Source organism: Azolla caroliniana, unplaced genomic scaffold (genome assembly GCF_043228905.1).
Source record: "Azolla caroliniana isolate FFs.n. ecotype wild unplaced genomic scaffold, voAzoCaro1.0.p SCAF_17, whole genome shotgun sequence".
Classification (NCBI taxonomy): Eukaryota; Viridiplantae; Streptophyta; class Polypodiopsida; order Salviniales; family Salviniaceae; genus Azolla; species Azolla caroliniana.
The window spans coordinates 14,459,799-14,473,233 of record NW_028230452.1 but is presented as its reverse complement, the minus strand read 5'-3'; the positions used below and the strand labels follow the sequence as shown (position 1 = coordinate 14,473,233).

The 13,435-nt window shown below is 41.5% G+C and overlaps 1 protein-coding gene across 1 annotated transcript; it reads right to left on the bottom strand.

The window, feature by feature from the left end:
• Window positions 1–1,316: 1,316 nt before the first annotated feature.
• LOC147853250 (GDSL esterase/lipase LTL1-like) lies at window positions 1,317–4,472 on the bottom strand. Its single transcript, XM_087333562.1, has 5 exons — window positions 4,175–4,472; window positions 3,037–3,155; window positions 2,402–2,653; window positions 1,976–2,231; window positions 1,317–1,831 (listed from the first exon to the last, which is right to left on the bottom strand). The coding sequence occupies exons 1-5, from the start codon at window positions 4,455–4,457 to the stop codon at window positions 1,611–1,613; spliced, it is 1,131 nt and encodes a 376-aa protein (XP_087189688.1). The 5' UTR covers window positions 4,458–4,472; the 3' UTR covers window positions 1,317–1,610.
• Window positions 4,473–13,435: the final 8,963 nt, after the last annotated feature.

Below are 13,435 nucleotides of genomic sequence, written 5' to 3'. Positions count from 1 at the left end.
AATTCAAGTAAAAGCATCCCATGGGTTCTTTATTTCCCCAAATGCCTGCAAGTTTTCTTTATTTCTCGAAATACCCATGGTCAGCCCCTGGCCCAACAATTATGTGGTCTATTCATTTGAGGAGATGATGACACCAAAGGGTCATCAAGGGAAATGAAGAGAAACTCAATTGTATTTTGTAGTTCCTTACTTGAGGTTGTGTCCACATATTTATATTTAATATATTCAAAGACAAAATTTGAGTAGATGTTCATTACATACATAAAAATGGTGTGAAGTTTAGCAAGGTTCGACAAGATGTTTTAAAAAGAACACGAGGACTTTGAAGATTGGTTTATTCAAGACTTGGGTTGCAAGATCCAAACTCGTAAGTATTATTGATTGGTGAAGAAAATTGTTCTTTTATAGCTCTAGGGTCATGTTATATGACGAGAAATGGTTCATATCATCCATCAACTCGTGATTGCACAAAGTTTGGTCAATGTAAACTTCAACTTTTGATTGAATCATCTCACAAAGGGGTAGGCATCCTCGATGACATCAATCAAGAAGTTATTGTCATTCCCAACAACTTTAATCTAGTGAATGAGAAAATGTTATTCCCAACATCCGTTAAATGAGATTATCACATTTCCAATAGTCATTGATTGATTGGATAATTTCCATCGAATGTGCAAAGAAAAGCTTAACTTTAGGGCAAAGAAATCAAGACACTTTCTACAAAACCATCCATGCATACATTTCCTTCATCCGTCTGAGATGAAAAGTGATGCCTTGACCAATTGATTGGATCATCCATTGAATGTGCAAAGAAATGCCAAACTTCAGGGTAAAGAAATCAAGATACTTTCAACAGAACCATCCATGCATACATTTCCTTCATCCATCTAAGATGAAAAGTGATGCCTTGAACATGAGCAATATTTTTTTTTTTTTTTTGGGGGGGGGGGGGGGGGGGGGGTGGAGATAGATACATAGATATTATTGTCTTCCAAGGTCAATTATGACCTATGAGACTAGAGAGAGAGAGAGAGATGGTTAGAAATGTATGTGATTATCTTATCTCTCCAGTAGTCTCATATTTAGGTTTTCTAATGGCTTTAAAGTTTACATGATGTTCCTCTCTCTACATAGGATAGGTGGGTAGAGGAGACTACGAAGTTTTAACAAGTGGATTTTCCATACAATTAATATAATTGCGTGCTTTTACAAAAAGAAAAGAAAAGACAAGAGACAGAGAGATGCTTATATTAACTTCTTCAAGATGCCCAAGTGACTAGTATTGACGTGAATCTGTCTGTCTATATGGTATAACATAAAGCAAAAGACCAAATCGACATCAAATTGATATTTGAGACGAGACCAAACATTAAATCCACGTTAATTGTACAAGATTATATAGGTAATTCCTCTATGTAAACAACTAGGATCAATAAGTCTTTCACTCTTGGTGACGGCTAGATTTGGAAAAACATCCATCTTGTAAACCTTACTCGACCTTCGAAAAATCCAAGAGCAACTGGAAAATGTTCCACCGGTTCAGAGAACCAAAAGAAATTTAAAATAAGTGAATATGATTAGTTAAAAATTGTGGTTGGATGCTTTGCATATCACAAGGCAATCAATTGTTGCAAGTTGAATGGGGAGACATCAGGTGAGGATCCACTCCAAAATTGGTTCGCTAAAACAGCATTGATGGCTTGTGTCGGGTGCGCAAAGTCCCAGAAAACATACTGTGAAGCATTTCTGCAAACTGAACTAATAATTCGATAGCAAGGAATCCCCTTATATGGCCCTGCTCCACAACAAGCCTTCGAACCATACACAAAACCTGACATCAAAAATCTCAAAAAACTTTAAGGGCTCACACAAGTAAAATAAACTACTCATCAAAAGATCTATCTCATGATACCTCAAATGACGATGTACTTAGAAATTTAGTAATCAAGAGATTTCTAATGAGATGTCATATTACCGTGTGCAGTAGGATTTTGGATGATCTGGTACACCATATTAAAGGAATTGAGGAAGGTGAAGTGCGCATCTGAATATGTGGCTTGCAAGTCCTCTATCATTGCTTGCAAGGCACTATTAAACCTTATTACCTCATTGTTGACAGCATTATTGCAGCTTCCATCGAGGCTACGACTTATGAGTAGCTCCAATGGAGTGCAACCGATAGCAGAAAGCGACACTATTGCGAACTTCCGAGCCCCGGCATTGTATAACTCCTACACATTCATATAGCAAGATGTTATGTGTTAACACATAATCTGAAAGGCATTGCCTTCAAATATATAATGGCAGGTTTCTAGGAAGCATAGAAATAATTTTTGCGTTGTATTTAAGCTTAAATCTTACACAATCCCACTTTTGCATATCTAACTATGAAAAGAGTTACCATTAAGTTTTCCTTGTAGATGGAGATGAGAAGGTTGCAAAATTGGTTAGGTGAGTACTTGCGTTGTGACGAGCTAAGGCCAAAAGGGTTACCGAAGTAGTTGGTGAGGTAGTCATTATTGCCCAAACACACAATTATTAATGACTCACTTGAGAGCATAACCCTTGCCTCTTCACTTCCCAGCCTTTCCACCAATTTCTGTTTCACATCCTTAAAGAAACCAACCTGCTGAAAGAAGTCGATTCGCTGCAGCTGTTCCAAGCACCACAACTTGTCATTAAACTTTTGGATACACATTGATCCATACATACATAATGCATATACACACAATGTATGTGAGTATGTATATATTCTATCTTTGGCTTACTAGCTAGTATGCGATTAACACTGAAATAGAACGTGCAACACCACCACTATGATCAGCCAACTCATATATCGGTAAACATGCTTCAGTTTTAGCGATATCAAGACACACACAGCAAAAGCTACCATGAAGTCATTTTTATGCAATGTCAAAGACACTATTTGTACCACCAATTCATGCTTAGATTCATATATACAATCAAATGGACTTTATTATCAACAATTTTGGTGCTATTGTACATGGTTTACTCAAACTATATAACATAAATTACCAGTTGGTAACCTGTGAGGTTCATAATTCCGGCCCCTGAGGATGCAAAGCTAGTTCCAGTCATTATGTTGTCTTTATTGAGAAGATAAGCTGGAGGATATGGCAAGCCTGCAAATGAAGCTAGTGCAAAATGGGAATTTAAATGAGCTAAAGCTAAGGTGTTAAAGACATAAACTCAGAACCAAAAAGAAAGATTTAATGCCTTTTGAAAAATTCATTATTGTAATTTGCACACTGATTCAATGCACAAACTACATTGTATCAATAATCCATATATCTCTGACAATATTTGATGTCATAAGCTAGGATTATTTTTTCATGTCATATGACAATCCATTCCAACATCTAAACATAACTTTATGTTACAAATTATAACTCCTACCAAAATCTAGACATACTTGGGGCCCTTTTTTCATGTGATATTAGAGTGGCTTCTAAAATGTACAATCCACTTAGAGCTCCTGAGTATTATCCTCTCCACCCTTAGCAACATGACATCTTTTCAAGAAAGAAAAGGAAGATATAAAAACTACTCGTATAAATATAGGATTGGAGAAAGAAAGAAATTTACATCTTATGGTTACCACTGAGAATGCTGTCTCATCTACAAAAGAACTGAAAGAAAGAGAGTAAACTTCTTGAAGTAGACATGAAATGTATCCATTTAGCCATTGATAGCAAAATTAGACTTCCATGGAAAAACACCAAAAAATGCGCTACCCGAAATGTTTCAAAGATGACCATAATCAGAAACATCAGACGCCCTTCTATATCCCAATTAATCCTATCCTTTACGGTTTAAAAAATGAAGCAAACTATACAGCAAAACACCGAAGCATCATCGAGAAACACCCAAGTCTTGAACAAATAAAAAGAATGCTCCTTTGTTACTAAAACATATGAAAATGTCCCCTCATATTATAGTCACTGTTCCTAAGAAAATGGCTCTACAAATCACTTTCCAAAACACAACAGGGCCAAAAGAATACCAATTTCCTCAAGACAAAACCTTACCCTCTAAGATTTCCAGAAATACAAAGAATAAGCCAAAGTTTGGAAAATGAATTACAATACAAATGGCCCTTTACATTTTACCTTTAGCAGGTTACAGGTGGAAGGGAGAATTTATGGGGCCATACCAATAATGTCCGAGGTGAGCAAGCCATTGCAGAAGCGACCAGTCGGGCGGTGGTCGGGGAGGTCTCGGCCATAAGGCAGCCGATTGGCTCTTGCCAGAGTAAGGAGCTTCTCATCATTCCCGGGGTCCAGCAAAGAGTCTCCGAACACGAAGATCGCCTTCAACAATGGCCGCGCGGTGAGTGGGATGCCCACATCAACATGGGAGCAGATGCAAATGGGATGATCAGAAAGGAGGCAAATTAGGGCAAAGGAGGAGAGGAGGAGCAGCAAGGGGGTAGCCATGGCCAAAACTTTGGCTGCAGGAAATTGGCCATAAATGACAGATGGGGATGGGGGATAGGTGGATAGGTGGATCCCATCAGCACACAGTAGTGATCATTAAATGAAAGGCCAGGCAAATCTCTTGCTGTGCACACCCTTTCTCCCCCAAAACCCCAAAAACACACAAATTTCTGCTCTTTTAAAGACAGCAAATTCTTTCTTTCCTCCCATTTCTTTTCTTTTCTGCTGCCTCTCTCTCTCTCTCTCTCTCTCTGTGTGTGGTGTTCCCACCACAAAAGAGAAAGAAAAAGCTGCAGATATCCTACGTGGCCTCATCCTATTGGTTTGGGGCCGAAGAAGAATTCCCGCAAATCCTACTTGGCTCCATCCTATTGGCTTGCGCCCGAATCCCGGCAAATCCTATGTGGCTCAATCCTATTGGTTTAGGGTTTAGGGCTTACAATTCATAGCAAATCCTACGTGGCTCCATCCTATTGGCTTGCGCCCGAATCCTGACAAATCCTATGTGGCTCCATCCTATTGGTTTATGGTTGAATTCCAACAAATCCTACGTGGCTCAATTCCGATTGGTTTCTGGTTCCCACGGAGATGCTGCTGCATGACGAACGCTTTTTCTTGTTGCTTTACCACCCACCCAGGTACATCAATATGCTTTCGAAGAAGACTTGCTATTGATAGCCTCGTCCGTCCGTCCCTTTAGGAACCGGCTAACTCCACCACTTTTGCATCATCGCACCAATTCTCATCTTGTCATTTCCTCTACGGATGCTCCAGTCGCGTTCAACCAAACCCAATCCTATGTCGATGGAAGTCTCACGAACCATGCGATTCATTGCTTATTGCTGGTTTCCTTCAGGTAGAGACAACTCTCATATGTGTTGTTTGCTAGCGTTTACGCAGCAAAAAACTCATAGATAATATGGCTATGCGCTACTACCCTTTGTATCTTGGAAACATGTTGTTGTCCCTTAATTGAGGGGGTTAAAGAGGTATCAAAAACCATGCGCAAGGTTATCTTCATCTACTAGAGTTTTCGTTATTGAACTTTGGATATAGAGGCCTCTTTTCCTATCCTTTCCATTTCCCACCTCTAGGTTCCTAAACCCTAAAATCTCAGTTGGAAAGAGTCCTAATAATAAAACCACAAGCCTTGTCACTTGGCCCATAACATGATCATGCATCACTCAAGTTGTAAATGTTTGGAAACTTGGATGTACACTCATTTGGTTATGGGACACTAACTCATGTGGCATGAGCTAGATTTGGATTCAAGACTAGAGTGAGAGATGGATTGACTATATAACCAGGTATAACATCAAAGATCAAGACATCACACATTATTTTAGATGCTAAACCTCAAATGGAAATTGACCTAGAACCACATCTATATAACTTTCAGAAACATTCATGCACATGGTTGTGTTGCTACAAATGATTGACTGATACCATTGTGAAAAAATATGACTAAACTACTATGATAGAGTTTTCAATGCTTGTTTTGACATGACGCAATTGTCTTTGTAACACAACATGCTTAGCCTTCAAAGAAGAGAAAGCTAAAGAATCCCAATTACTTCGTTCTATCTAATCTAGATTCTTAATATAGTATTCTACTTTTAGACTAAAAAATACAAATTGAATATGAAACTACTTTGTTAATTGATTTAAAGATTAAGGCAGAATTAACGAGACCAGAGTTAATCAGAAATAGAGTGTTATGAAGAAAAAACCCTATGGTGTTTAGTTGTCTTTATTAGTTTATTATCATGGAAAGACTATAACCAGCTACTGCATGAAAAAATTGTACAATGGCTAGCGTCTCTTTACTAACCATCAAGTAGCGCATGTGTTAAAACAAGTAAAACAAACATAGAAGCATGTGAGCCATGAGAAATGAGACTATAGATAAAAATAATATGGCAATACCTTAAAATAGAGAATATATGGGAGGGGAAGATAAGAATTATCCTTGATCGGTTCGAGAATGTAAAGAATTGGTGGTGATTCTTGTGCAGCGGAATAGACTAGAGATATGTGTTGTGAGTGTGTGTGTATGAGAGAGAGAGAGAGAGAGAAACACAAGATAGATAGATTTGAACAAGAATAGAATACTCAAGAGTCAAGACAATGTATATTACAAAGGAGATTAACCGAACTTATTACAAAGTAGGAGGAGAGTGCTTTATATAGTCACTCTCTCTCTTCATTAACTACCGAAGCTCATGGGTCATGGGGAATGTGAAAGCTCATTAGTTATGTGTCATAGAATATGATTCTATGACACATAGTTAATGTGTGGATAATAGTGGTGACTTTTGACCTTTGAGTGCACACTCTCAAGGGTATGTTCACACACTAGACTAGGTTGAGCTTGATTCTCAACACGCCCCCTCAAGCTCAATTTTGGTCGGCTACTTCGGTTGATGTCCGCTTCGGCTCATATCCGGTTCGGACGGTATCCGGTACATCCGGCTTGTACTCCCCCTCAAGCTTGGCAAGTCAAGGACCGTCAACCCAAGGTCTGACAGGAATTGCCGAAGGTTGTCGGCTCCTAGGGCTTTGGTGAAGATGTCGGTTGTCTGAAGATTCGTAAACATATGTTGAAGGTCGATATCGCCAGCCTGAACATGCTCTCGAATGAAGTGATAGTGCACTTCGATATGCTTTGTGCATGCGTGGAACACTGAGTTTCGAGCCAGATAAATATTGCTCATGTTGTCGGAGTAAAGGAGAATCGGATCTTTGATGGGAACACCCAGATCCTTTAATATCCTCTTGAGCCATACGACTTCACATGCAGCCACCGCCGCGCCCCCGTATTCGGCCTCTGTGCTCGAAAGAGCGATGGTTGGTTGCTTCTTGCTACTCCAGGAGATGGCTCCACTTCCGAGGGAGAAGACAAAACCAGAGGTTGATCGTCGGTCGGCTTTGTAGCCTGCCCAATCAGCATCTATGTACCCCTCAAGTTGAAATGGCGTGGCCGACTTATAGAGAATACCATAGTCTATCGTTCCGCTCACGTATCGTAGCACTCTCTTAACACAATCCAAATGGATATCTCATGGCGTTTGCATGAACTGGCTAAGAAGGCCGACCGGATAACTCAGGTCTGGTCGAGCGATCGTGAGGTAGATAAGACTATCGATCAGTTGTCGATACTGAGTCGGCTCACACTCTGTGGTGCCAGAATTGGCATCTAGTTTGAGGTTTCGGTCGAAAGGTGTTGCCACAGACTTGCACTCAGTCATCCCGAACTTGTATAACAACTTGAGAATGTAGTGCCGTTGGGAGATCATAATCCCGGCTGGAGTCCGAATTACCTCGATGCCAAGGAAGTAGTGGAGCTCTTTCATGTCCGTCATCTCGAATTTGTTGGAAAGAAGGGATTTGACCTTGTTGATGTCAATTAGATGCTCACCTCCAATGACCAGATCATCCACGTACAGGATGATGACGATCGGACTTTCAGAATCGCTTCTTACATAGAGAGAATTGTCGGATTTTGACATTCGGAAGCCGATTCGATGAAGATATTGTGTTATCTTTGAGTGCCAAGCACGTGGTGCTTGCTTAAGGCTGTAGAGAGGCTTCTTGAGTCGGCAGATGGCTTTTAGATGAATGTTGGATTCGAAGCTGGGTGATTGTACTATGTACACCTCCTCTTCTAATTCGCCTTGAAGAAAAGCGTTCTTGACATCCATATGGTGGAGGTGCCACCCTTTCGCTGTTGCAAGCGCTATCACGGTTCGCACAGTTGTCATCTTTGCCACCGGGGCAAAGGTCTCTTCATAGTCGACGCCATGTGTTTGTGCGTAACCCTTTGCTATGAGTCGAACTTTGTAGCGGTTGACGGAACCGTTAGCATTATACTTCACTTTGTATATCCATCTGCAGTCGATTGCCTTCTTGTGCGGTGAGTGAGGGACGAGATCCCATGTCTCATTCTTGCTGAGAGCTTGCATCTCCTCGTTCATCGCTTCAACCCATCGAGGATCTTTAGCGGCTTCGGCAAAGCTCTCCGGTTCTCGAACTGTTGCCACCTTCATCATAAAGGCATAGTGGTATGCCATATAGTCGCTGTAGCCGAATCGGCTAACCGGATTCTTCTCTCGGGTGGAGTGACGGAGTTTCTCATTTGCCGATGTGAGTGCTTTCTCAACTCCGGGTGACCTAATAAGAGGCACATCAAAGCCATCAAACTCACTATCGAGTGAATGAGTCGATTTGTTGCCATCGAAGTGATCGTCCTCATGTTTCCGGCATTTTGGCCTTCCCTTTGTCCATCTTTGGACTTGGCCGAGATGAGCTTTGGTTGCTCGGAGGCTCTTGTGGTCCGCTCAATCTAGTTGAGATCGGACTCTCTTCGAGTATTGACCTTAGTTGATCATCGTCTTCTGTGTTGTCGAGGTCGTTCGTAGATGGTTCGGGAGGAGTCGGCTCGGGTTTTTACCATGATGTCGATTCGTCAAAGACGACATCCCAATATACACGAGTCTTCCGAGTAGAGGGGTTGAAGCACTTGTACCCCTTTTTCTCCTGTAAGTACCCCACGAGGATGCACTTCTCTGATTTTGGGTCAAGCTTCTACCGCTTCTCATCGGGAATGTGCACGTATGCAATGGAGCCGAATATCCTTACATGGGATAGATCCGGCTTCTTCCCATATTATTTCTCGTGCGGGGTGACCTCGTGCACTTCGGATGTTGTGCACCAGTTCATGAGGTAGATGGTGGTATTTGTAGCTTCTGCCCAATATGACTTGGGCATATGCTTCTCATTTAGCATGGCCCTTGCTACTTCGAGGATGTGCCAATTCTTGCGTTCGGCTACACCATTGTGTTGTGGTGTGTCGGCAAATGAATTCTTGTCGAATTCCTTTTTGTCGAAGGTATGCCGTGAACGCATCGGAGAAGTATTCCTTTCCTCCGTCTGACCGAAGACATGTACATGACGCCCAATTGTCTTTTCGACTTCGCTTTTGAATTTTTGGAAGTGTGTAAACACTTCGCTCTTCATCCTCATGGGAAAAATCCATGTGTATCTAGAGAAGTCGTCGATGAAGGTAACATAGTACCAACATCCTCCGAACGTAGCCGTTTGTGCCGGTCCCCACACATCCAAGTGGACTACGTCCAATAGGCCTTTGCTCACGTTCCTCTCCTTCGGGAACGGGTGTCGATGTTGCTTGCCGAATTGGCATGCTTCACATACTCCTTCAATCTCTTTCTCTTTGAAGGTCAGGAGCCCAATGACGACTCCTTTTGATTGCATCGCCTTGAGTTTGTTGAGATTGATATGGCCGATTCTTTTATGCCATAGCTCTATGTCGGCGTTGTGTTTGAGGCCCTTTGCAAACATGGTCGATTTTACCTTGTTCGCTTCGAGGACAAACATTCGGCCTTCCCTTCGACCACGAGCAATTAGTCGGCCTTCCTTCTCGATGAAGCAACCTCCTTGGTTGAATCAAACTTGTATCCCTTGCTCCACAATTTGGCCGACCGAGACCAAATTCTTCGTTATGGTGGGTACATGTAAGACATTTTTTATGCAAGTTTGTTCACCTTCTTTCTCGAATGGGACATTGCCGACATGCCGAATCAGATGAGTGGTGTCGTCTCCGGTCTCGACATAACAGGGTCCATCCGGCTCTCGAAGGTCTTTGAACCATTCTTGATGGGACGTCATATGGTTCGAAGCACCGGAGTCGACGAACCATACATCTTCCGGATTGGAGGCATTAGTCGAAGTAGAGGCCGACATAGGATTTGCTCTATGTCTCATTACAAACATTCCACCATGATCTTCATAGTCAGAGTTGGTGGCGTAATTGGTGAGTTGTCGGCTTGTGGAAGCCGACTCACGCTTCTTCTTTCGACACTCTTCTTCATGGTGGCCGATTTTTCCGCAATAAGCGCATTCGATCGAGTTTTTGTCGACTCGAACCGGAATGGAAGCTCCCCCTTCTTCCGAAGGTTCCTCAATGGTTTCCGTCTTGTTGCCGAATTTGGGAGTTGCTGTCGTAAGTCGGACCTCGTCCGCCACCTCGTCCTTGACCGAATCGGCCTCTTGCTTGGTCGCGTCCTCTTCCTCCATTCGAATGCGTGTAGAGCATGTGGCCTTCCGAGGCATTGCTCCTTGTTTGAACATGATTCTCTTCGACCAATAACATAGATTGAAGATCAAAGAAAGAGGGAGGATTCTCCCTTGCTAGGACGACGGTTCTCATCGAGCCGAACCGTGGTGCAAGGCTGCCAAGGCATATTTGCACCATCTCATCATCATCCACATTGACGCTTATTGAGCCGAGAGAGTCACAAAGCTCCTTGATCCTCAAGGTGTAGCTTGTGATGGACATGTCCCATTGTTGGATGTTGTTCAACTCTTGGCAGAGTTGAAGCTTCCTCGTGGTCGTGTTGGTGGCGAAAATCTTTCGTAGATTTTCCCACGCTTCCTTCGGCGTCTTGGCTTCTCGAATGTAATAGAGCATGTGGTCGTGAACACATGTCGCTAAGAAATACATTACTCGACTCGCTGCTTGCTCCCATGTTGAGTGGTTGGTGTCTTCCGGGTCGGGTCGGTTTTCTTGTGCTCCCTTGATGTAACCCCAATAGCCTTGGCCGACAAGGTATTGGTGCATCTTGTACTCCCAAGATGCGAAGTTGTTTCGGTCCAACTTCTCGCTAGGGAGAGCGCTCCCAATTTGAGTATTCATGATGTTCGATGTAGATTTCTTCTTTCTTCTTCTCTCTTGAATACGAGCTATGTAGTCGCACTACGATAGCGATGAGCCAGTTCTTCTTGAATGTCGACGGAATAGACTAGAGATATGTGTTGTGAGTGTGTGTGTATGAGAGAGAGAGAGAGAGAGAGAGAGAGAGAGAGAGAGAAACACAAGATAGATAGATTTGAACAAGAATAGAATACTCAAGACAATGTATATCACAAAGGAGATTAACCGAACTTATTACAAAGTAGGAGGAGAGTGCTTTATATAGTCACTCTCTCTCTTCATTAACTACCGAAGCTCATGGGACATGGGGAATGTGAAAGCTCATTAGTTATGTGTCATAGAATTATATTCTATGACACATAGTTAATGTGTGGATAAGAGTGGTTACTTTTGACCTTTGAGTGCACACTCTCAAGGGTGTGTTCACACACTAGACTAGGTTGAGCTTGATTCTCAACAGAGAATGATATCATAGATATCAGAATGAGATTGAAAAAGTAACAAAATGAAGAAGCAAAGAGGATTGGAGCTGCTTCACTAGCTGTAATGATCAATTGTGTAAAAAATTGGTTGTTTACAAGCATAGATTGATCCACGCATGAAATTTGTAGTATTCGACATCCGTAAAATTCGTAAAATTCGAGAATACAAAATGACCCCAAGAATATTACAAAACCATTCGTTTATTTATTTATTATTTTAAAAAAATATAGTAAAAAGTGGGGAATTAATTAACTTTTTATTTATTATTTAATTGTTTATTAAAAATAAAACATAAGTTTTTCATCTATTATAAGAATAATATTAGTGGAAGGTCCCTTTTTTAATGTGAGATAAAAATATAAAAGTTTATGAGAACCTTTTCTTTATTCTATTTCTTTATTGTTTTTTTTTAAATAAAATATTTCCATTTAAGTTTTATATATATTATAAAAATATTATTAGTGTGAGTTCCTCTTTTTAATATAAGATAAAAACAGGAAATTTATGGAACCGTTTATATATATATATATATATATATATATTTATTTATTTATTTGTTGTTTTATTAAAAAGTAAACCAAATATATTTAAGTCTTATATATATTATAAAAATATTATTATATGAGGTGCCCTTTTAATAATAGATAAAAATATCAATTTTTGTGGGAGAGTAAAAAGTATGGAATTAATGAACCTTTTATTTATTATTTATTATTTATTAATAATAAAACAAATACTTTCAAATTTTAAGTTTTCCATCTATTATATAACAATATTATTTAGGTCACGAACGACGAGTGATGGCGGGAGCGCGAGCAGCAGCAGAGCGTGGAGTGGGAGTAGCAGAACAGGGCGTGCAGACAGGGCGAACAGGAGTAGGCGCAGGCGCAGGTACAGGTGCACGATGAAGAACGCGCGCGCTGTCCACCAGAGCAGGAGCAGGAGCAGAACGCCAGCTGTTGTCCAGGTACTCCCACACCCACAATCCTCCCTCCCTCCCCCAACCAAAAAACGTACATTAATTAATTAATTAAACAACACACAAAACAAAGGGGGAAGGGAAGACCTACATAGATAGCCTCGCAAGACACATTACTCGCTATGGAGGGAGGAATCGTGCTTCCACCAACGACCCGTTTGCTCGATGAAGAAGGTGGTTCAAATCTCGACATTACGTTGTCCCCTGAGGCCAACCGTTTCTTATTGGAGGAAATCGAACGTCTACGACGTACCTCCTTCATATGTAGGTTTCTGGCAGGTAGACCAAGTCGAGGAATGGTTCGGGACATGTTCCAGGTGGCTGTGATGGAGAACATGCCTGTGATCAAGAGTGTCAGGGGTTTAGGGAAAAACTTCTTCCACATCGAATTAGGTAATGGCTCGCTGGCGCAACCACTGGTCGAGCTCAAGGTACTCGAACTGAAGTACGGCAAGGTGTTGCTTCAGCCATGGTCACCAGGGTTCAATCCGATTGAAGAGTTACGGAAACTCAACAACCCTAGGGTGATCAACGCAACATTTCCCGGCCTCCCTCCTCATTTGTGCCATCTGCTCCCTCTTTTTGGCGAACAAATAGGGATGATATGTCCTCAAAAAGTGTCAATGGCAGACACAATTGCGGAGGTGCCCAAGTTGCGCATCTTGGTGCCTTCCCTCCAAGGACTTCCATCAAGGATTAGACTCTACTTTGAGGAGCTAGGTCTCACAGTGGTGAAAGTGGTTTACGAAGGACTTCCGGGGCAGTGTTTCATTTGCAAACAGACAG

What these genes read in the sequence shown, in the direction of transcription:
- LOC147853250 (XM_087333562.1), bottom strand. Translation starts at nt 4,457, where the DNA reads ATGGCTACCCCCTTGCTGCTCCTCCTCTCCTCCTTTGCCCTAATTTGC. An exon ending in GCTCACCTCGGACATTATTG is followed by an intron (nt 3,156 to 4,174) that starts GTATGGCCCCAT and finishes ATTTTGCACTAG; the next exon opens with CTTCATTTGCAGGCTTGCCA. An exon ending in CCAAAATCCTACTGCACACG is followed by an intron (nt 1,832 to 1,975) that starts GTAATATGACAT and finishes TTTTGATGTCAG; the next exon opens with GTTTTGTGTATGGTTCGAAG.